This window comes from Solenopsis invicta, chromosome 2 (genome assembly GCF_016802725.1).
Source record: "Solenopsis invicta isolate M01_SB chromosome 2, UNIL_Sinv_3.0, whole genome shotgun sequence".
Taxonomy (NCBI): Eukaryota; Metazoa; Arthropoda; class Insecta; order Hymenoptera; family Formicidae; genus Solenopsis; species Solenopsis invicta.
In genome coordinates this window covers 15,569,486-15,593,922 of record NC_052665.1, presented here as the reverse complement: position 1 = coordinate 15,593,922, position 24,437 = coordinate 15,569,486, and the positions used below count along the sequence as shown (strand labels likewise).

General features: G+C 34.3%; 1 protein-coding gene across 7 annotated transcripts; it reads right to left on the bottom strand.

Moving 5' to 3' along the window:
• Positions 1 to 30: 30 nt before the first annotated feature.
• LOC105197472 (multidrug resistance-associated protein 1) lies at positions 31 to 24,158 on the bottom strand. 7 transcript variants are annotated; one of them, XM_026131131.2, is made up of 23 exons: positions 23,553 to 24,154; positions 18,596 to 18,895; positions 18,259 to 18,396; positions 17,863 to 17,976; positions 17,306 to 17,505; positions 16,852 to 16,872; positions 16,574 to 16,759; positions 15,648 to 16,281; positions 15,140 to 15,286; positions 14,777 to 14,861; positions 14,497 to 14,696; positions 13,660 to 14,161; positions 13,563 to 13,571; positions 12,825 to 13,008; positions 12,607 to 12,739; positions 12,271 to 12,490; positions 9,837 to 10,057; positions 5,595 to 5,775; positions 5,401 to 5,509; positions 5,203 to 5,329; positions 4,479 to 5,001; positions 4,150 to 4,396; positions 31 to 3,603 (listed from the first exon to the last, which is right to left on the bottom strand). In XM_026131131.2, exons 1-23 carry the CDS (start codon positions 23,601 to 23,603, stop codon positions 3,489 to 3,491), a joined length of 4,647 nt encoding a protein of 1,548 aa, XP_025986916.1. In that variant the 5' UTR covers positions 23,604 to 24,154; the 3' UTR covers positions 31 to 3,488. The 7 variants fall into 7 exon arrangements, with proteins under 7 accessions (XP_025986916.1, XP_025986915.1, XP_025986914.1 ...); XM_026131130.2 differs by lacking the exon at positions 9,837 to 10,057 and adding an exon at positions 6,679 to 6,899 and having other exon boundaries at positions 23,553 to 24,153; XM_026131129.2 differs by lacking the exon at positions 9,837 to 10,057 and adding an exon at positions 8,940 to 9,160 and having other exon boundaries at positions 23,553 to 23,603.
• Between the last annotated feature and the right edge of the window lie 279 nt (positions 24,159 to 24,437).

Below are 24,437 nucleotides of genomic sequence, written 5' to 3'. Positions count from 1 at the left end.
ACTTGTATCTGTCCGTATCTGCAAGTTTCGTTCGAGTCAAACTCCGTTATATTTCCCTGTTATTTTTTTTATACACAGCTAATCTTTTTGCGCGGACAATAAATATAACAGACGAAAAATAAAATATATTATACATGCATATATTACATATTCAAAGACGCATAACGAAACGCAAAACCAGCTGAAAGCGACAACAGCTGGGATTCTTTCAAAATTTTACAATTAGATTATATATAGAAAGAGAGAAGCACGCTGAAAAAATTGAATATACAGATTGACAAATTTCTAAATTTATCCTATAAATGGTACGTCTCGGTTTCCTGCTTTTGTTTCTTTTTCTTTGTTATTACAAGAAGGCACTTTTCCTTCCGCGCTTATTGCAGTTGTTGTTAGTAAGCTCTCTCGCATGCGCGTGTAGTACAGTATAGTAGAATCTTTTTATTCCCTGGCTCTTTTTAGCTTTTTTAATACTTAATATTATGTCTAAGGTAACGAATGATACAGAGTTCGCAGATTGAAACCGATATCGAAATTTTTTGCGCGTTTACATATCTTTTTCGTTTTATATCTACATAAATCAGCATTGTTCAGATATATAAACTTCAGATATATATTAAACATCTTAAACAGTAATGGATGCATTAAAGAAAAAGCTAAAAAAAGGAAACGTACGATTCATCGCCGCTGTGCTCGGGTTTCGAGAAGTTTAATTAAACAAGATGCGTTGCTAAAAACAATAGATATTATAATTTAATTGAAACCATAAGTGTAACCTCTAAGTAAAAAGTTAACAAAAAATATTTAATGAGTGCTTTAATCTATACATTATTAACAATAGTGCCAGAATACAATTTCGCGTTTTCTCTTCGCAATATATAATCGTAAATAATTAATCTTGTGTAACTCTTTCGAGGCAGATTTTCAAGCATTGTGAATATTAAATATTCAAGTAAATTTTCATTCCAATTTAGTCGAACACATGTTCGCGGCACAACTTATTAAGTAGCTAAATTCGAAAAAGAGTTGAAAGATCGTTTAATATTCATAGCTTTATGAATGGCAAGATAAATTTCTACGAATTTCTAACTTTACACGAGAAAAAGATTATAAATATGTCGATAATGAAAGTTTTGTACAGATACACAAAGAGCCAAATTTCATAAAACAACAAAACTTATATTAAACGAAAAATATAAATCGTTACGTGAGTTTAATGAACGGACAGTTTTTGTACACTTTATATTTTGATTTAAATGGTAATTTACTAAAATTTAAATGCAACTTACTAATAAAATTGTAAAAAGAGATCTCTCGATATAAATTTGGAACTTGTAGTCAGGATACTGAAGTATTTTCTAATCATAATCTGGTTATACCAGATCTGCAAGTCTTGCAGTTTTGCGAAAGAAAGCTTAAGTAGATTATATTAATTGCATCGAGTTAACGTGCTGGCGTAACTTTGTTTACTTGGCGGTTTGGCTTTTATATTTATATCATAGCTCGGATACGCTTGTTATTGAATAAACAACACGCTTCCTTCCTTTGTAAGTTTAATTGTAGCTTTTCTCATGAATATTAAATTATTACTTCCAAATGATGGAACTTTAATAGGCACTAGGCGATTGTAGAATGACCTCTAATAATTACCTCGTTTTCAACAGCCTTACTTTTACGAATAAAGTAACAAATACAAAATAATAATATAATAAAACAAGGCAAGTTAATGCAATATTAATACTATCAAAAGTATCCAATGACAATCTAATAATATATATGATATTAAAGAGATTAAAATGCTATACAAATCTAGTACATGTACGACTTCTATACAAAATAGAAAATAGTTTAAGAGAACACTAGCTAAAGTATGATTTACCTATGAAGGCGATAAAATCATTTGAAAAGAAACAAAGTATGAGTTACAGCTTAAAAAGTTTGCGTAGTATCGTTGATACTAAATGCGATTTCTCTGCTCATTGTAAAATAGGCACAGATGTTACATAACTATTATATATACTTTGGATAATACATGAAACTTTATAAAGGGATAGAGTATATACAGTAAAATGTGATGTCACATTACTTCCCAAAATACTTTTGCCGCATACAAAATGTATACTAAATTGAAATTGTCACTATAACACTGTCATTATTCGCTTTAATAAATGTGACTTATGTAAAAATAAAATATTAAGTCACATATAAGCGGTAGTGAATGGTTCGATTTAAAATTAACTTGTATCTAATATGCACCAAATACATTTCGATTGATCTATTATGTGTGTAATTTAATAAAGATAAAAACAAATAATATTATTACGATTGATTGTCATATGTTAACGGAAAATGTAAAAAATGCACTTTTCTAAATGAACGATATAATCTATGGAAAAAAATTTATGCATGCTTAAATCTATAGAGAACACATCCCAAATATCGTTCAAGCAGTAATTATAAGAACAGTATTTTGAAGTTCATTTATCTAAATTAATGGGTTATTTGGAACAATCTTGGTTAATTAACTCTTCGTTTTCTTTCCTCTTCTTTTTTAATCTGAGTGAACACGCATTTTTATCGATCACTGTACACGCGTTTTTATCGAGGCTTACTTCAATAGCTGGAACTATTCAAATGGGCATAATTTAACTTAGAAGTTGTCGGGTACAAAGATTCCTATCGCTTGATCAAATATTTTAGAAACCTATTCCTAATTAATTCTTTGGTTTGCAAATGCTATTTTTAAAAAAATATTTACTTAAAAATTATTCAACACTATTACACTCCGTAAGTACATAAAATTTCACTTTTGAAACACCCTCTATAATAATGATACATAATACGATATTATCGTATCAATATTAAATATAGTATTAATATATTATATATTATACAATATAATTTAAATAAGTATCGCTGCTCTACAAATGCGAATAAAGCAGATAAAAATCTGCTTTCACAAAAATATTTGTAATTAAGTACGTTAATTACAAGTTATAAAGATGGACAGGCATAATAAAGAGAGAGTGCGTCATGAAAAATAAATCGTTGATATTCTATTTATTAGAATGCTAACATATTGATCAAACAGGAATCCACCCGACTACTGCCCAGTTAAAGTTAGATTGGATATCGACGCTAGTTTAGAAATGAGGTGTGTCGCGTTGTTTGCTTCGTATGATGAAAGACGTCACTACAAAACTTATTCCTAGAATATATGAGGTTCGATAATCGACGATACAATCGCGAAGAGTCATTACTCATCAAGAAATAAGATCTGGCAACAATTCTGACAAGACTTCAGCGCTATTGCACCGTCGGTTACGTCAAACGCTCTCGCTTGTTCTGCGTAGAAATATTGCGCTATACAAATTAATCTATGCTAAAGGCTCTATGCCTGTTTTTGTTCTATAGCTTTCTGCGTATCATTTATTTCGACGTCGACTCGCGAATAACGTATAGCTAAAAAAATCGTGATATGAATTTTTTACTTAAGCAGCTAGACCTGCGTCCTTAGCCATACTGTAAAAAGAGCTAGATGAATTGCGAAGTAGCACTTCCGGAGAATCATATTCGACGATCAGACCGTTGTCTAGTACAATCACCCTGAAACATGATTAATATACGTCGTTTGTAATATACGTCAAAAATTGAAAATAGTTAGATCGTATCGTGATTAATACATGAAATTTATTTAATATAATAAAAGCGGAAACTAAAATAGAGGCAGTCGCCCAAACTTCCGCTGTAACACACAATGCGGCACATCTTGATGTAATCTAACATTAAGAGTACATTCGTTACTGGGGCAATCATTTCAAACAGCTTTTGAATTTTTTGTAATTCAGAAATAAAGGCTCTAAACAATTTGCATTTATTTTCATCACGACACCTTCTTTTTTTTCTTAATTCATTTTTGAATCATTGACTTGTAATTAAAAATTACAATTATATATTATTTTATTTCAATTTTAATTTTAAAATATTTAAATTTATAATATATGATTGCAGCTTTTAATTTAAAACACAATTGGAGTAAATTAAAAGAAAATTAGATAAAAATTAAAATATTATTATCTAATTGTCTTGAAAAAATATTTAATTACATAAGTGCCGCTACGATTTTCGTTCAACCCATAACTCGAAACGTACCTGTCAGAATCTAAAATAGTGTTGAGTCTGTGGGCTATTGTAAGAACTGTACAATCCTTAAATTCTTGGCGGATGGTAGTCTGAATTAAATCGTCTGTTTCTAAATCAACCGCGGCTGTCGCCTCATCCAATATCAGAACTTTCGTTTTCCTAAGCAATGCTCTTGCCAAACAGATCAACTGTCGTTGCCCTACGCTCAAATTTTCCCCACCTTCAGTGACTTCATGTAAAAGAGCGCTTGGCAAGTCTGGAAAAAAAAAAAATATACTAAATTCTTCGAGAGTACAATTTCAAAATGTTTTAATAAAAGATCATAAGACTGCTCATACTTTTTACAAATAATTTCAAATGAGCGTGCTCCAACGCTCTCCAAACTTCCTCGTCGGAATAGCAATTAAAGGGATCCAGATTCATCCTTAGAGTTCCTGAGAACAATACGGGATCCTGAGGAATAATGGTCAATCTCGAGCGCAAATCGTGAAGGCCCAGCTTCGAAATATCGACGTCGTCGATCAAGATCTTCCCATGAGCCGCCTCGATTATTCTGAAGAGCGCTAATGTCAAGGACGACTTTCCAGCGCCGGTTCTACCCACTATGCCAATCTTCTCGCCGCCGAGGACGCTAAACGTCAAACCGTTCAGCACGAGATCCAATCCCTCCCTGTAGCGTACTTTGAAGTCTTTGAAGTCGACGCGACCGTGCTTAGGCCACTCTTTCGCAGGCATATTCTCCGCGTTTTTCCACGACGCCTCTTGCGTGGTCTCGCCGTACTCCTTTATTCTCTCTACCGCAACGATATTTGTCTCGACATCAGACGTCATACGCACCAGCCAGTTTAAGGTCTGGGTAATCTGTAGCAGACGTAACATGAATTCTCATACACAAATACACGATAAATTTATAAATATTACCGCACATAGTAAGCGTTTTAAACACTTTTAATATTTTAACTTAGCTTTATCATAGAGAGATGTTTTAGCGACATGATAAAAAATATTACATTGTATATAATGTTATAAAATATATTGTATAATTTGTCAATTATATCTTACTTGTAAGGCGTAGCTGACCGATAGACCAACAAGTCCTGAACTCATAGTATCTCTACCTAAAACAGCGAATAGAGCTGCGAAAAATATAATTAAATTTCCAACCATCTCTAATCTCACGGCCAGCCATCTGCAACATATGCGTTTCGGTTAAGGTTTAGGAATAGAAAAATGTAATTACGTTATCTTGTAGATATATACCTGTTTGCAATAATGCTAGGAAAGTAACACACTTGATTGAAATCCACTCTATTTTCAGATTCATGGATAAATTGTTCTTGCACGCCATACGCTCTAATTATTTGCGCACCTAAATGGTAGATATTTTTAGGAATATAAATGTTAATAAATGAAATATTATAGGACATGCAATATACTTTAAATTTTAAACATACCAGTCACCGATTCACTGAAATGCGAGTATATAGGAGATCTCGACACGGACTCTAATCGTTTTAATTGGCGCGACGTGGCAACGTAAAAACGTTGAATGAAGTAATAAATCGCGCCTATTGGCAGTATCACCGCGATAAATATAGGTGTACTGTAGCTTATGACAACGAGAGTAGCTATTACCTGCAATGCATATCAACCGTTAATAACATTGAAAATATTCATTAATCTCATAAGAAACTAGCGACATAGAGAAACTAGAAACATAAAGAACGCGCAAGATGTTAATATTACCGTACTGTGTATAAATTAATTGAAACAGGAGGAGAATATCTGTGTGTAAAAAAAATACATATATAAATAAATAAACACAAAGTTGTGATCGAACCAATCAGCTTCGTAAAAGGAGAGTATAAATAAAAAAAATGACTAATACATGATTTTCATGCAGAAAATTCTATTGAATGAAGCGCTCATATCTCTTCCGAAAAACAGTTGTTCGTACAAAAAGAAAAGCAAGACTGACCGTTACATAGGCCCATCAACATGTACCATGAATATGATTATCGCTGTGTATAAATAGACAAGGACATGTAAGCAATGTACACAAGCATGGACATATTAGCGTCAAGATATACTTAAGTTTCTTTTAAGTCAAACTCGACACTACTAAAGTACTCTTTTTTATTCCGGTACAGATAGCTAGTTCATCGACTGCAGTCGTTCTACAAGGACGGACACAATTATACACGGACTGGCGGACTCTACAATACATTTAATTGCGTTCCAAATATATTCTCTATAAAACCAAGTTTGCAAAGCTACATACGGGGATTTGTACCCCGTCCACAATGTCCAGCGTATACAATAATATACCAAATACCACCATTATTCAGGCACCTCTTAACAAACACAAATTATATATCCTAGAATATCTGGTTCACAGTCTAAGGAGGTGTATGTAAAGTTCTTCGGCGGAAAGGTGATGGAACTCAAACTGCGAGGGGGTCGAGAAGATACGGGGAAAGCAATAAGATAAGAGATCCCAACCGGTATTGTCGAAAGGCACGCTGCGAAAGAAATTACCTCGAACAAGCAATAGATGGTATCAGAAATTTGTGGGGGAAGAGATGTATCCAGTACGTCCACGTCTTTAGCAAACCTGGAGATAATACGACCAATAGGAGTCGTATCAAAGAAGGTCAATGGGGCACGCATCACAGCACGCAGCATCACTATGTGCATCTGGCGAGCAGCCAACCAACAACCCAGCTGCGGTGCCAAATCGCAGAAAAAGCTCGCGATCGCTACAACATCAGACATGGATGATTTTCATTGTAATCGCACCTGATACAGTTCGCGCGATTCGTTCGGAAAACAGCAAACAAATTAACGAAAACTTATTTTATAAGCAATGTGTTATACATTAAACGAAATGATTACACGTAAATATAGACATTTTTGACATTGGACTTAAACACGCGCTTCTCGTTTCTCCTTTCAACGCGGGTGAATGATTGCTGTTTAAATCGCATTTTATCTTTCTCTTTTCTATCGTAATGCTGCACGATATTCAAATGCATCATGGACCTTAAACTACCGCTCTCTGGTCTCATGTTATGCGAAGGTGTGGAGTTTGCTGTGTGGCATACCAGACAGGATATATATAGCAATAGGATATACAAATAAGTCACACGTTCCCAGAAGGCAGAATCGTAATTAGGAGGATGTTACACAAGCAAGTGATAGAATAATAAGCGTTATCAAGCACAAGCAAGACCAAATTTCTGTACACGAATATTACTGGTATAATTGTGTCCATTCCTTGAATAAATACTACACTATGGTTGCACTATGATTTATATACAGTACTTGTACAAATTGTCACGACGGCAGTCGTGAGGCAAGTTAAAATCAATAACATTCTCAAACGGTAACTAAAAAAAAAAAAACTCAATGTATAAAAAGAATTCAATATCAAAAGAAAAAATTATAGAGTTTGTTAAGCGATGTAAGAGAATGATAATGATTTGATAAAGCCAAGTTCCGTCTTAAACGATATTAAAGCAGATTGTGAAAAATCGAAATCGTCGACAATCGTCTCTTAAGCGTTCCTAAATCGTTAGATCTAAACGCGTATATTGACAATACGAAAATGAACATCATCAACGATACTAACATCGTCACTTCCAACAGAAATACCCGGACAAAAATCTAACATGATATGACTAAGGCAATTGTCACGCCATAATCAATGATCAATCAATTTTACGATATTATGCAATGCGACTGGACGATACAATATAAAATCTGGCAGAAGCATGAATCACCCTTTCATAAAACAAATCCCAAACACGAGAGCTGAGCGAACTGTTTAACTCAGAAAAGGTACAATTCGTTGATACGACTTTGCGTATTTTAGTTATATCTTCGGGTTAAGTCCTAACAGATTGCCGGAATCAGGACTTATCGATCACAATCTCACATACATTTTTTTTCAACATTTTTCCATCAGTGTTTTATTCCAGATGCACTTGAAAAAAATCGGATCTCGTTAGCAGGAACGTATCTTTTGATAAAGTTAAAGAAGAAAGTAGCCATTCAAACTGTAGCTGTTACCTGACCGGCTGAACGCAAAACGCACGGGTAAACTGCTCAATCAAATGCTGTTGAGCCAGGCAAGCAGCATCGAGGATATTTCTTACCATGTCCTTTTATGCTTGTCGATCCTGCGTGCTCTGCTGATTGCCGGCAACTTCTTACGCGAATCAAGTAGCGTACCCGTGCCTGTATACGCTTAGCCGGCAAGTGCTAAGAAAAGTTCAAGCTTCGTTATCAAAATAATGCTACATTTAAATTATCACAACGACAGTCGTGAGACAAGTTGAAATTAAAAATAACGTTCTCAAATGGTAATTGAAAAGAGTCGTAAACAGTCAAGTCCGAATTCGGTAGAATATAACGTTCCTACTGCTGAAAATCCGCATTTTTTACTCTTTGCATCTATAAATATATTTTTACTTCACATTTGTAAATCCCATCGTTTCAGTAATTCCAATGTAAAATTTATTAACATATAAAGTAACGTAAATTACTGATGGAACATAAAATCATTTAGAAAAATAATAAAAAAATACAAGAATATTTCATGCAAAGTATCAACATTTCAAAGCAAATTTAAATATAAATTGAAACCAAGAAAAGAAAGAAGGGAGATATCAATCTATCTAGCAATCTATCAAGTGTCGCTCGACAATTAAGAAACGTAATATTAATTACTTCATAACAATTGTCACAAAGCTCATTACTTATACAGTACAAAGCGTAGTTATATGAGAATATCATACCGAAAAGAGGCAAGTGAGCCAAGAACGCAGAAACATCGGTAGGATATTGTCAATAACGTCAATGTCTTTACCAAGCCGACTAAGAATTCGGCCGATCGGAGTTGTGTCAAAGAATGACATTGGGTTGCGAAGAACCTGTTGCAGCGTACTCTCGAAGATACGCGTAGAAGCGATTACTGTCCCTCTAGCCAGGAATAGCGCCATTGCGAATACTGTTACGCCTACAACGATCGGTAATCAACTTTGATTTATCGGGTTAAAAAAAAAGTCAGTTTTTACACATCAGAACATTTGCGTCCACGAATTACATCGGATATACTCAAATTTTCTTGCGAGTGAGTGAGAGAAAGTTATTTAAAGCTCTACGATCGGCAATGTTCATTTTCATTAGTTGCTCATCACCTGTGATTTCATCTAAACGTCATATATGCAAGTTCCTCACTGCAGTCACACATGAATTGAGGTGCACATAATCAAAGAGAGGCAATAAATATAAGTATAAATAATAAATGTGTATGGTGAGAGAAATGGAGCGCGAGTAATGTACGATGATAAAACGAGAAGATAAGAGAAGTGATAAAGATGTGGCATTTTGTATGATTGCACTGTGAGAAGAGAGACACGTACGGTGTCGCGTTTACGAACATGCAATTATGTTGGCTCGTTAATTAATTACGCGTTCATTAATAACGCGTATGCTTCTGATAGTCGTCTACTGATCATTAATTAGCATTAATGAATAATAGAGACTGCGAGAAGATCGGAAGCTCTTTAACTCTCATCGTTATGTAATTAATTGTATGTGATATTATGTACCGATTGGTGGACCAGTGATTCTCCTAAACATTAATTTGTATAGTGTTTGCATACAGAAATTAAAACTAAACTCTCGCATACCGATGCTAGACACATCAACGCAGCCCTAAGAATATGAGGTAGAACGTTGTCTATTACGTCAACATCCTTCGCAAAACGGTTTAATATTCTGCCGGACGGCGTAGTGTCAAAGAATCCTACAGGTGATCGTAGAATGTTGAACAACAAGTCATAATGCAGTACTCTACTGCTCCGTAGACTGCCGATAATCAATGTTATCTGTGACAGCATTACAAAAAAGGCTGAAATTTAATTTAAAGTAAATAAATATAGTGTCCTCATGTGTGTCAGGAAAAAAAATTTTTTCGACTACTCGCTCGCAATTCTAAAAAAAAAACTTTCACACTTTGTATCACTTTGTTCTGGTTAATGTCCCAATTGACTTGTTAATGCGCACTGGTTAATTTAGACGTTGCAAAAAAAAAACTGCCTTTATATAAGAGATACAATTAGTCTTAGTCGTTTCATTTACACATGTAATTACGCTAACATAGCTGGCATTAGTCATTAGCGGTAACAATAAGTTAATAACAAAACAAAGCAAAATTGGGTTAAACTATCGTGGCTCGAGATGAAGAAAAATTTGCGGCACATGCGAGATACTAATGCTCGCATTCTCATCGCGCATTAGCGCTAAACGTAATTGTGCGATTCCACGTATTGCTCGATACAAAGTTCAATGTGCGATACAGAGACGTATTTAATACAAATGTACAATAAAAGAGAAATATTTTATTATGTAGAAGTACTGTATTATATAAAGCAATGTGTGTCATGTTAGCATTTAAAAGCTTGACTTCTTAGGTTGAATCAATAATTACGTTAATCGTCATTGTTATACTCTATGACATAAACGAGGAATCCATCAATCACATTCAGTGCTGAATAAATATCAATAAGGTTTTTTAAATATAATAAAAATTCAGGCACACACACACACACACACACACACACACACACACACACACACACACACACACACACACACACACACACACACACACACACAACACATCTCATCAATAAAGACTTTAGCCAAATTAAAGGGGACAAACGTAATCGATTGGCAAACGAGAGATGTCTCGTCTCTCTCCGTCTGAAGCCTGCTTAAATTCCTCTAGATTAATGTGTTATTACTACGCTCTACAGTCATCCAGCTCAATTACACGCAATTATCTGATCAGGAAATCAGCGCGAATGCTTCAAGTTTACCGTGAGTTAAACAAATGACTTTCCACACACATTCATTTTATAATTTTATCATTCAATTAATTATCGATTTTAATCAAAATCTTCACAACATGTATATTTAAATCATCGATTAATATCAATATGATATAGACTGATTTCCCGTTTTTTTATTATTTTAGAACACATTAATGCTAGAAAGCTTTCTCTTGTTCCTCTACTTCATGCTTACATTAGATGTAACAGCGTGTTATTTAGAAAAAAAATTATTTTAATAAACTTGACATGTAAAATAATAGACATCACATGGTTCATAGTATATCAAGTTAATAAATGAGTAGAGTTAGTAAAATGACAAATTTTTGATGGATCACACCATTGTTACAAAAGATCACAGAAAGATTGCAAGAGAATTATATACAAATACATATAACATTTATCGATAATAGCATCCTACATATCCGCCAACAATTTTCCTGTGCCACTTTCTGTTTATAATCATTAAATATAAATTCACGCGTATTAAAAGGAATATTATAATAATAAAAATTGATAAATTACTTAATAAAAAGTGTAAATTGTACCGAATAAAAGACATCTCAAACAGAAAGATCTTTCATGCAATACTAAAGAAGCGATCATTTGTAAAAAAAATTATTACTACGACACTTGCAATCAAAAACATATGGCTACTGAAAAGTTTTAATGTCTAATTGCCTTTTGAGTTGTTAATTAGTAACGTTAGTGCTCTGTAGACACAGCAAACCACACTCAGTTTATGATTTTTTTAAAAGGAAATTATTTTAAGATTACTTTTAGAATTTAAATGTGATGTATATTCGCGGATGTAACTCATAACGTTATACTCGAAACAAAAAAAATCGCTACATTAGTAGCGATAAAGTTGAATTATTTCATTTTTAATTATCATTAACTCGGCTCAATGGATATTTTTAGAAAGAACTACATTATAAGATTAATTATACCCCAATAATGTGTAATCTGTGAGGGAACATGCCTTTCGATTTACGATATGCTATGACGAGCAAAGTGCCATTGCCTGTTAAAACGTAGTATTAAAAAAATTGTCTTCTGTGGTAGAACAATGATATGTATATTCATTATTATTTACAAGTACACGTAGCAGCGACAGGAATAGGCTTACCTGATCGTCCACCGTAAACGCGAAATTTTATACAATATCGATCGAGTCTACCTGATAAACGGACAATGTTACAAAAATTAACGTATGATAACAGAAACATACCTTGACCAAAACCGAGTGCGCCGTACACCCCTAAGTACATGTCTCGTTTCGCCGTGTCAATCGTATTATTCCCAATGGTCTGGTTGTCGTTCGACCAGATGCTGAGCCAAACGCTCGAGCCGATGCTAAACGACTGAAAGACCGCGTTCATCACAATTGTCGATATCGACAAGAACCATCCAATAGATTTCAAGTAGTGAGAGTACACTTTCCATTTTACCTTGTGGAAAAAAAAATAAACACGACACATGAACATACAATTTTTATGTCGTGACCAAAATAAATTGCCAAGACATATCGTCTCTTTAAAAATTAATGATATCGTGAGCAACTTACGCTTCCAGTTTCGGTCTTCTCAACCTCTATCAGCTTCTCTCCAATGTTATTAGGTTTTGATGCTGCTTCTTTCTCCTTTGTACTATTGCTGTGCATGTAATTCACCGACTGTTGGCTTTCCGTCGAGTATTGCCTATTACACAACGTATATTATTCTTGAGTTAAAATGTCACATGTATTTTAATTGCTAATGAAATCCCACATTTATGAGATTATACCTTGTCAAAGAACCGTTAAGTGATTTTTTGTCTGCTACAGAATTTCTATCGGATTCACTTAGACTCTCGGATATCCTGGACCGTACTCGAGTTAATTTTTGTTGCAGCTCGTCCGCCCCAATTGTTGATTCAAGCTGCTGTTTAATTTCGCGTAAATCTGCTTCAGAACCCTCATCAACGTGCACTGTTTCACAAATTCGTCATACGATTTTAAAATAATGACAAATCGTTCAGACGATGTATCAATGTTATATAAATGGGAAAATAAAAAAAAAACTCGCACATGCACATATTCTTTTAACTATAGCACAAAATGGGAATTTACTCAAACGAGAATTTAAATAAGTTATTGGAATTAAATCAAATTATCAAAAATAAAAAATGCAAACATTCTCAATCCAATATAATTCAAGAAAACTTCAATATAAAAACTGGAAAATAATAAATATATGTATTTATTAAAACATTTTAATTATGATATATGTGACAAAGGCATTAAAAAATTCTATGTCGCAAAAGCGTCTATATTATTAGTTATTATTAAAAAATTAGTTATTTTTAAACAATGTTCATTATTACTTTATCGGCAAGCAGAAGTAAAGGAGTAGGGTTTAATCGGGCTTCCGATTTAATAAAATTTCATCGCTAGTAATCTCTAATAGCAAGATAAATAGTATTTTTTTTATGCAAGCATAGAAAATAGGAAAAGGAATTGTAATTACTTTTTCGCGGACTTACGATTTCCAACTTAAATCCAGGGAAAATGTAACAATAAATTTTATAATAAGTACAATTTAAAAATTTGCAACAAGAATTAAATTATATTAATATATACCTTCTTGTAAGTGCTGTACTAAGAAATCGGCGAAAGCACCTTTCTTCTCCAGCAATTGCTTATAGGTACCGCGTTCCGTTATCTCGCCGTCTTTAAGAACGATGATGTTGTCGACCTCTGGCAGGTACGTGATGCCATGCGTAACAAATATCCTAGTTTTCTTCTTCAACAGGCCATTTGGACCTATCACTTTTTCAAAAATGTGTTTTCCTACGTGTGAATCCACCGCGCTCAAAGAATCGTCTAAGAAATAATTTTCCGAATCGTTATATACAGCTCTAGCTAAGGCTACCCTCTGCTTCTGACCACCGGACAAATTTATGCCTTTTTCCCCAATCTCTGTTTGATCTCCCGCGGGCAGCATCTTAAAGTCCGGAGTCAACGCACACGCTTCAATCACACGATTATATACTGATTTGTTTAGGGCCTTTCCGAACAAAACATTATCCTGCAACGTCGCATTTTGTATCCACGCTTGCTGCGAGACGTATGCAATTGATCCCTAGGAGAAAATTTTTAGTATTATATAATATTCGAATCCAAAATAATATTTTTATCTATTTTATCCGTAAGATGTATAAAAACAAAACATATGCCTCAAACAATATTGAATTAAAAGTTTATAATCTTATTTCATATTTTCAAACATATAAACATGTAAGTATGAAAGTATTTAATAAAATTTGCATAATATTTGTCATTTCTTTCCAATAAAAAGACGCCTGTTATATGTAAATTCTTATTTTTCAATTTTACTGTTCAATGTTACAATTTTCATTATTCCTGCTATAAGTTTTATTTCTATACCTTGTGTTTCTATTTTAACAAAATACTCACTTTTGTATTTACTTTCCCGCTTATTTTGTCCATCTCGCCAAGCAAAGCGGATAAAAGGGAACTCTTGCCTGATCCCACTGTACCAACTATTGCTATTAATTGACCTTGGTCTGCATGGAAATTGATATTTCGTAGTATTGGTCTCTCGATTTCTTCGCTATCCCAACAGAAGCTACCGTTTTCAATAACTAACGCGTGTGCTGTATCAACGAGATAAAATGTATGTTATAAACATTTTATGTATATCAAAGAGACATTAAAAAAAAAATTTTACACTTACGTTCCGACGGATCGTGCTGTACATTATTAGGATCCAGCTCCTCCATATTCATAAATTTATTAATACGTTTTACAGAGACGTAAGCCTGTAAAATGTATACATAAAAATATTGAACAAACATAAAACATAAATATACATTTCCAAGTAGCAAAAAATCATACGTATGTACAGTCGTGAGCTAAAAGGTTGCAACACATTTTCTTCGATGGTTTTTGGAATGTAGACTTGCTCATCGAACGGCAAACGTCATTGGTTCTTACCTGTGGACCTAACCAATTAAGCATCGAACCATCTAACAATTGAAGAAAATGTGTTGCAACCTTTTAGCTCACGACTGTACATTACTTTAACTATATTACTTACTTGAACTATGTTACCAATCATCATAGGCAGCATAGATAATGGAAATCTTAAGATATTGAACAAACTAAGCGAAACAAAAGCGATTTTACTAGTTAGGACGTTCTTTTCATCTAGAAGTACGTAAGTTGTAAAAGATACCAGAGATACCTGCACATTTAAGAAAAAATGAGACAATTAAAAAAAGAACAAAAAAATTTCATTAATATAGTATTGGAAACCTCAGAACTGTGTATATGTATGTGCATAGAAAAATAAAAAAATATATAAATGATATATTCTTATATGTATAAATAGCAATAAATATAAATAATATTTATTGCTATTTCATGGCATGTTTTAACAAAAAGTTTTCTAAGAGAAATTATATATAGTGAAATTTTTTAAATTATTAAATTTTACTCTAAAAAAAGAAAAATGAGAGAAAGACTTGTATTAAAAGCGTTTCAAATATCTTTATTTTTGAGGTCTTCAATTGTAATGCAATTTATTGTTTTGAAAAACAACGTACCAAAAAGGGCGCGCACGACCATATGAAGCTCGTGCCGGCATTCAGATACGCCGCTTCTTTTAACACTTGAATCTCCTTGACTCTGATTTTAAGTATCTGTTGCTCAAATGAAGGTTCCCACGCGTAGAGTTTCAACACTTTGATACCGTTAAGTACTTCGTTCATTAACTTTACCCTCTCGTCCTTGCTCTTCATCTGTCTAATTTGTAACGTCTTCACCTTGTTGGCGATTAATCCATTTATAGGAATAAGAATAATCATAACTGCTAAACCGGCAAGTACGGCTGGTCCTAATATGTTCCAAAGAAAATATAAGGCTAGGGCTATTTGCAGGGGTGCTGACCAGATCATATTTATATACGCGGTTAGGTCCATAAATCTTTGAGCGTCTACAGACATCAAGTTCACTATCTCGCCAAGCGTGGACTCCTTTCTCGCTGCATTCGACATTCTCAATGCTTTACGGTAAATCGCCGCGATTAGCGCGGTACGTATACGGAGCCCGACCAAAAACATACGATGAAAATATTGGGATAGCACTAGTGTCTGAAGTATTGCCGTAAGCAAAAGTAACACGGCGTAAAGGTATCCTTTCCACATTGATTCATCGCCATCGATAAAATCAATCAAAAGCCTAAAAAAGTATAAAAAAGTGGACGCGTTACAAAAATGTATTACACAAGCGTTTGAAAAATAATCAAAACAAAATCTTGTAAGATAAAAAATAATAATTAGCAAAGAGATCAACGCAATAATCAATGCTTAAATTAAAGATACATTTCTTTAATAAATTGGTATATAATTATATAATCAGATTAATTGTTCTTTACTTTGTCGATTTTTCACTACATGATTTTATTTTACATTTACTTCATAAATCATTGAATAAAATTGGAGATGTAAATCAGGATTTTTGTGTTACTTACTTTAATATTTCTGGGCTAATAAAAGTCATAATATCTTGAATCAATTTCAGGAATGCGCCGAACATGAATGTTGCTCCGAAAGCTTTGCAAATAGGCGGTAAGATAGAGGCAATTTTCTTTTTCCGACTGCTGTTAAAATCCACTTGTCCAGACGCTTTTCGGTACGACGCTTTTGCACTTTCTACTCTATATAAAGAACGTTAATATAGGAACATGTGTTATGTTTCTACATTAAATTAAACAAAAATAATCGAGATATATTATACGACACATCCTACCTAAAGTAAGTCCAAATCAGCCTTGTTAGCACAAGAAATGTATGAACATGTTATGTTGTTAAAAAAATACCTTATCGGAAAGTATTATACTACATATACTAATACTTAAAATATAATTTTCAATACGATGTATGTGCAAATAATATGCTATTAATCATAAAGCAGATAAAATAATGAAGTAAATATATTGTGAAAATGTATTATCTTGGACAAACCGATTTGAAAAATTCCTAAAATAAGAATTCTACATGTTATCAATACCAATTTCTTTTACCGTTTACCAACAAATATATTTTGTCACAAATTCTGCACGCTTCGTGTCAATACAAGTGTATTATTCCCTATATTTTTCTTCTAGCAATTTTAAGTAAACACTTTTTAAAGAAGCTTAATCAAATCACATTGATTGCAGATAACCTTAGTTCATATGAAGAGATTTATCGATTAAACTTACTCGTCTGTCTTTCTTAAGCTCTTATTCCAATATTTGTCGAATTTTGGTACGATCTCCGTGGCCATGTCCTCCGGATTCATGGACCACAGGTCGGACGTTTCGAGTGGTTTTCGGAAACCCTTCCATGCCAAAGAGTCAAACCACGCGAAAAGAATTCTCGAGGGGAATGAAGAACTTTGTTCTGGACATGGCATTTCAACCTGCAAACAAATGTATTTAAAATTCCAGATCAGTAACTTCTAAATCTCACAGTTACTTCTAAGATTTTACATGCTTATATCATTTATTTGCTACAACATAACTGTATAATTTTTAAGTTGTCTGTAAAGAAAGGAGAATTCTGATGAGAATTGAATACATTAAGTAAAAAGCTAATGATACTTTTATCCTCTATAGTCAGAATACACCAAAATCAGTTAAAAATAATATTACGAAATTTTAATAGTTTAAAACATCGAAACTGAAAATTTTTGTTTTCTGAGTTACGTCGTTGTTGTAGCAAAGGGCGATATATATATTAGACGGAATTAGATATTGTATAATCAATATGAGATTACCGTTGGATATTCGGAGAATTTAGGCTCTGCGTCGACCAGGAAATTAAGTACAAATAATATCACTACTATTGGATAGTAGATCATGTAAGACACCAATGGATACGTCGGCTCTGCCTAAAAATAAATCATTTCTCTATGAATCGCATTGTGTTATTTAATAATTGTCAGTTTTCTTGTAAAATATCATAAGAGCCTGATAACAAGATACTGTCGTAATAAAAAAAAATTGTATAAAAATCATCAGGTATTTCTTGTAAAATATCGTAAGAGACTGATAATATCGTGATAAGATCAAAGAAACTGTAAAAATCCAGGTGTAGAATGTACTGCTTAATGTATCTACACTTAAATTCTTTCTAGCATGCTTTTGGCTTCATTATTAACTTGATAACATACCCCTTTAATGAATTCGTTTACAAAATTTCTATATTGGACACATCCACATAACGCAAGAAGAAACCAAAACAGGAATAAAAGACCTGACGTTCGCATTCCATGTTTTCTATTGTATTGCATTAAAGTTGATACTAACATCTGGAATAATTAGCAAATTTAATTAAATATTATATAAAGAAAATTTACATAATTAAGAGTAAGTAAACATGATTACTTTTCTCCCATTACAAATCAATAAACATCACTTTTATTTTATAAAGAAAAAACAGAAAGATTTTGTTAAAGTAATAAAAAATATACTTAACAAATATATTAATATAAAAAATAATGTACTTACAAAGCTAACAATTTTTATAACGGGTGTGCAATAATCAACATTGTAGACCGTACGATAAGTACTTTCATGTATCGCCACTCCTAAGTCGACTATGGACAGTAAAATTAATCCTACTGTAAGTACTTGCTTAGAAATAAATAACCATGTGTACGGGACATTTCTCCTTTTGCTATTTAATAGGTAATACGCTTCCATCGCCGAGAACGTCCATAAAAATATACATGGCACCCATACTAATATCGTCTTTTGGAAGCATACTGTTAAATCTGGGTTGTCTGTGTACCATGTGAGATTAGCATCCTAAAACAGTCAAAAATTTCGACCAAACATTAATTTTATATCGCACTGCTTTCACAGGTGTATTGTTTCTTTTTATTAAAATGTAGTTAAACTTACAAACTTCATTTTAATAACAAATTCAACAATAAATTTAAAGTCAATTTTTGTCTTAGCAGAAATACCAATATTTTCCGGAAAAAAAAAGAACAAATCTGACAAATTTATTCTTCAGCTAACTTTTAATGATCCAAAGTGATAACATTTTTATTTGTAGTTAAAAGAGCCATAATTTTGAAAGTGACAAAATTATGAAGCTATTTTATTATGCAAAAATCGATATCAGTTAGTCATCAAAGTCACGAGTTGTGTACATCCTACATAAAGCAAACTAATAAAGATAAGTGCACTCGGTACACAAGCACGTAAACTGATCCATCATTATTCCTTCTTATGAACGATATGATAATATTATATCCATTTAAATTAATTTGATTTGTCTAATTTTACTTTCATAGAATTCTTTATTATGCAATCAATGAGAATGTTTTAAAGCTTTTGGACAACTTCGGTTTTATATATATATATATCAATCGACGATTAATTCAATCAGAAATTTAACAATCGACGATTAATTCAATCAGCAAAATCGCTTAAAACAAAATTTCTAATTATTTTATATAATTTTTTATTTCAAATTTTTTTCGATATATTAAACAAAAAATTAACAAATCATCCATATTAATAAAATAATACAGACATTACTTGAGTTATTCGTCATTGATTAAATTAATCGTCGATTAAGATAATTGAAATTTCTTCAGTCATGCTCGAGGAAAATAATGGGAATATAAGTCTGATATTGTCACAAGTTTAAGAGATAAAGACAACACAAGGTGTGAAGAACCTGTTAACTTAATCGAATCAATTTATCATGTAATATCTGTATTATTTTGTTAATACGTGGTTTCTGATAAGAATTTTATTTATCGAATGCGCCTATCATTGATTATCAACAAACTATCTACATAAATACACAAGATGTTTACTCAACTTTTATGAAAAAATTCCATAAAAATTCCAAAAATTTCTAGGAATTTTATTTAAAATTTCTGGTAAAATTAAAGAATTATTTTTAATGCAGCTTTGAAATAAATTTATTTGATTATACCTTTACATGTTTCTTAACCATACAGTTTCTTAAATTACACAAAAAGCCATTTACATTGTGAATATTAGTATGAGAAAGAAATAATTAAAACCATTGTAACTAGCATATAATGATTTATGCAATATACAAATCTAGTTTGCCGGAAATATCGAATATTGTGTCATATTATGAATCGATTGACGACATTGCGCTTTAAAAAAGACAAAAAAGGAACAAATTTTTTCAGAAAAATAGAATTTAAAATAGTAAAAATATCTCCATTTTCCCTTAAATATCAATAAAATTCTATGAAAATCCATGATTGTCAAAGATAAAAAAAGAAATTCTTGTTTGTCCAGGTTTTTTTAAGATTTTCCCAAAAATAGATACTCTGATGTATAACATGCTGACTTGTTTAGCTTGAAACAATCTCGTGACATATCTCGCGAATCCTTCGGTCACAAAACAGATAAAAATTCTTAACATTACCTCGAAAGGTACTAAGGTTCCTGTTCAAGAACTGACTTGTAAAATATCGCGAAAATATACATTTCCTTTTATCTCGTTAAGTAATGTTATAAGTTTGGAAATAAATTATGCACAACCAAAGACAGGTGTCAAAATAATAAAAATTTTAGGAATTTTACAAAAAATAAAAATTTTAGGGATTTTAAGAGTCAATAGATAAGAACAGATAAGAATCAAGAGTACACAAAAAATTAAATAACTTTTAAATCAATATGGAAATTGTATTCAAATTTTACACGCATACTCAAATGTATAATAAGAGAATTTGTCATTTGAGCTTATCTATGCGTATCATAATCGGTCATCCCGATAACATTCCGATTACAACACGTGTGCGAATGACAATGCAAATGCTATGGACGAACGAAACGTAAAAATATAGACGAATAAAAAAAAAGGGGGAAGGGCGATGATATAAATCGTTCCATTCAGCGCACGGAAATTAAACTGTTACATAATATAGTAGTGTACAATGCAAGTGAGACAACGAAATGCTACTCAATTATTCTAATGGTCTTGTCCTTCTATTTTACTCTCGCAGTTATTAAGACTCAAGTTGAAAGTATATTTCAAAATGAATTAAAAAGTAACAGTACATCTTTTATCGTTATATTTTAAAAAATCCAATAATCAAGTTTTATTTTCTACTTATAGTAGAAAATAAAACTTGATTATTGGATTTTTTTAAGTAGAAAAGGGTGATGTTACTTTCACCACATTATCCTATGAAACTATCTATTAAATATTTGTAAAAATAAGAATACAGTTTACAGTTCAATTACTAAAAGTGTTTTATATATAACCTGCAATTTTAATAGTAAAGAGAATAATGCTGTGAAAAGTCATTTACTGTTTGAGTATACATGTACAAAATAATTTCTTAATTTCATAAAGTATTGCATATGTTTCATCTTATATATAAATCTTGTTACAATATAATTTATTATTTATTTTTATTTATTGAGAAAACTGAGACCGTTTGCACAATAGAGAAATCTTAGATATTAGCAATAGGAATAAAAATTTTAGAATCAGTTTTCTTAAATGTAACGCACAATGGATACAAATAAGATGACAGCATAAATGTGTTGTTCAAGATACAACACAACTTATTGTTTATCTATAATGTCCACTGAGAAAACTTATTAAATATTAGAAATAAGAATTAAAATTTTAGAATCAATCTTCTCAATAAACACTATGGATAGATAATAAATTGTATCCTGTACGATACAATTATGTCTTGTGTTTTATTCGTATCCATTGTACTTTACGTTTAATATTTAATGAGAAAACTAGTTCTAATTGCTCCTAATTGAGCCTAATTTTACTTAAAAAAAAAAAAAAAAAAAAGTTTGTTGATGTAAGTAGATGTTACATCAAAAATTTATTTTTGTGTTATTTTTATGTCTGCTAAAATATTGTTTATCACATATAGAATTTATAGCAGCAACATTTTAGCAATCCTTATAGAGAAAATTTAGGTCTCATTGCCAATTTTATTTAAATTTTATAGTGGTCTTAACGTGAATAAACGCCGTAGGAAAATTTTCTTTCTAAATTTCACAAATAGTTCATATAAATTCCGTCTGTTATTTGTATTGGTTAAGAAATATACGTGATATTACAATATTTGTTAATCATTTATGTGTTTTAGTTAATTCTTTGCAGCCAAAAACTAGCTGTACATGCAAGACCATTTCTGGAGTGTAAAATTTTAATTCCTATTATCTAATATTCTATTGTGCCTTACTTATTGACTATTCATTAAGGGGGCAAGGAGAAGAGAGGGAAGAGAGAGAAATTAGATTTGTTTCATTCAAAGATTAAAAGTCTTGAGACGTAAGTTTTATAAACGTGGCTTTGGAAATTTTAAGAATATGTTCACCGGGATACCGCACGAAATCCGCAATACTGTCCCACATGTTTCTGCGAGTGTACTCGCGGATTGCGCGAGCGCGATAACTATCGAGTTGTTTGTCGTAAGAGGCATTCCTCGCACGCGCCTCGACGCCGCTGCCGACGTTTGCCGTGCGCGATCTCGCGCACGGCAGAGGAGATTCCCAATGTGATAAGAGATGATAGTTAATGCAATTATTTGCGCGCGCGGCGCCCAGATTACGCTGCGTTCCCGTGCACGTGCAATTTATTTCCGCAATTTCGCCAAAATCGCGCAAGCGAAGGAAATGACATTGCTTTATCGCGTCGACTCTATAATTGGAAGGCGTATATGTGCCTATGTGTGCGTATACGCGCGCGCGCACGAGTGTACGTGCGTATTCGAGGAAGCACGAGACGGCGATGAAGTGACGATCGAGGCGATCAAGTGACGCCAGGATCACGTAATTTTCCTCTAGGAGAGAAAACGCCGCCGAAGGTTTCGCGTCAGCATCGGCGACGCGAAACCTTCAACCGACGCACGCTTTGATCGCGCCCGGCGGTGCGCGAAAGAGAGAAGGAGGACTCGGAACGAGCCGGAACTCCTCGCTTTTCGCTCTCCGTTCATTCGGAACGTTCCGCACTCAGCGGATCAATCGAGGAGAGAAAGAGAGAGACAGAAAGAGAGACAGGAGAGGGGGAGAGAATGGAGCGTCGGTTAGAGGGTTACGGGCTCGTGGGAAAACGTCCGCGGACACGTAAAAACTCGTCGCCTTTCCTATGAAATATTATTTAATAGGAGAGACAGCCCATCCGGAAGGTCAACAAGTACACAGCGACAGCGTCGGAACGCTGTGTACGTTTCATTCAGCCTCGCGACGGCGAGGCGCTCGATCAACGTCCCGGGTCCTCGAGACAATCGACCGACTGTAACGAGCTAGGTGTCTGTCTCTGTCCAGGGACAAGGCTCCTCTCTCGCACACGCGATCCGCGAGACGGGGGAGACAACCGCGAATTAAGGGCTGACAGGGAGAAAAGAAGGGAGAGAGAGAGAGAGAGAGAGGAGGAAACGTCGCACGCGCGAAAGAGAGATGGCCCTGAAGCCTCTCGACCCCGCTCACTCACCCAGAACTTCGTGCCGCAGAACTGGTCCATTCCGAACGTCTGGTTTTCCATACTGACACATCTAACATCCACCGGCGGACAAGCTCTCTCGCGCGATCACCACTGATCTGCACCGCGCGCACACGCACACTCGAGATCTGCTCTCTCGATCTCTCCCGGGGAACCGCTGTTCACCGTCGCCCTCGCTCGCTCGCTCACTCGCTCGCGCGCGTCAAGCGACTCGCGCCAATTCACGCACCACTGCTACGCACGCACGCAACAACGCGACCAAACGCGACTAAACGACTACCCGTGGCACCCGTTTCTCTGTGGCAGTCATGGCACGCACCACCGCTACCACGGGGAGATCCCCACGCGGTAGAGAGAGAGAGAGAGAGAGTGAGTGAGGATTGGGAGGGGGGAGAAGGAGCCCAGGCAGCAGCGGGGAGCGCGGCGACCGGGTCGCTACGAGCGACGCGCGCGAGTCATTCGAGTCGGCCGTTGCCATCAGCCTGCTCCGAGGAAGTCACTGCGAGAAGCGGTCGCCGCCGCCGCCGTCATCGTCGTCGTCGACGTCGTCGCCGCTCGCCCGTATGTATGTATGTAGGTATGTACGTATTCGCACGCGTGCGTACGTATCCGAGGTCCGAGCAGAGCGTACCGAGCGGCAACGGAGTGAAAGTAGCCGCGGTTCGACATTCGACCGTCCGTCTGTCCGTCGGTGCGCGTGACGGTGCGTGACGCGATTGGGGCGGCGCGACGCAGCGACCAATCACCGCGCGCCGCGGGAAGAACCGTTGGTCACACGCGGCGCCGCGCCATAATTACGATTACGCACCACGTCGCGTCGTCATCGACGATCCACGTCGATCATTACGGTTCGTTCTAAACTCCGTTATTTTGACA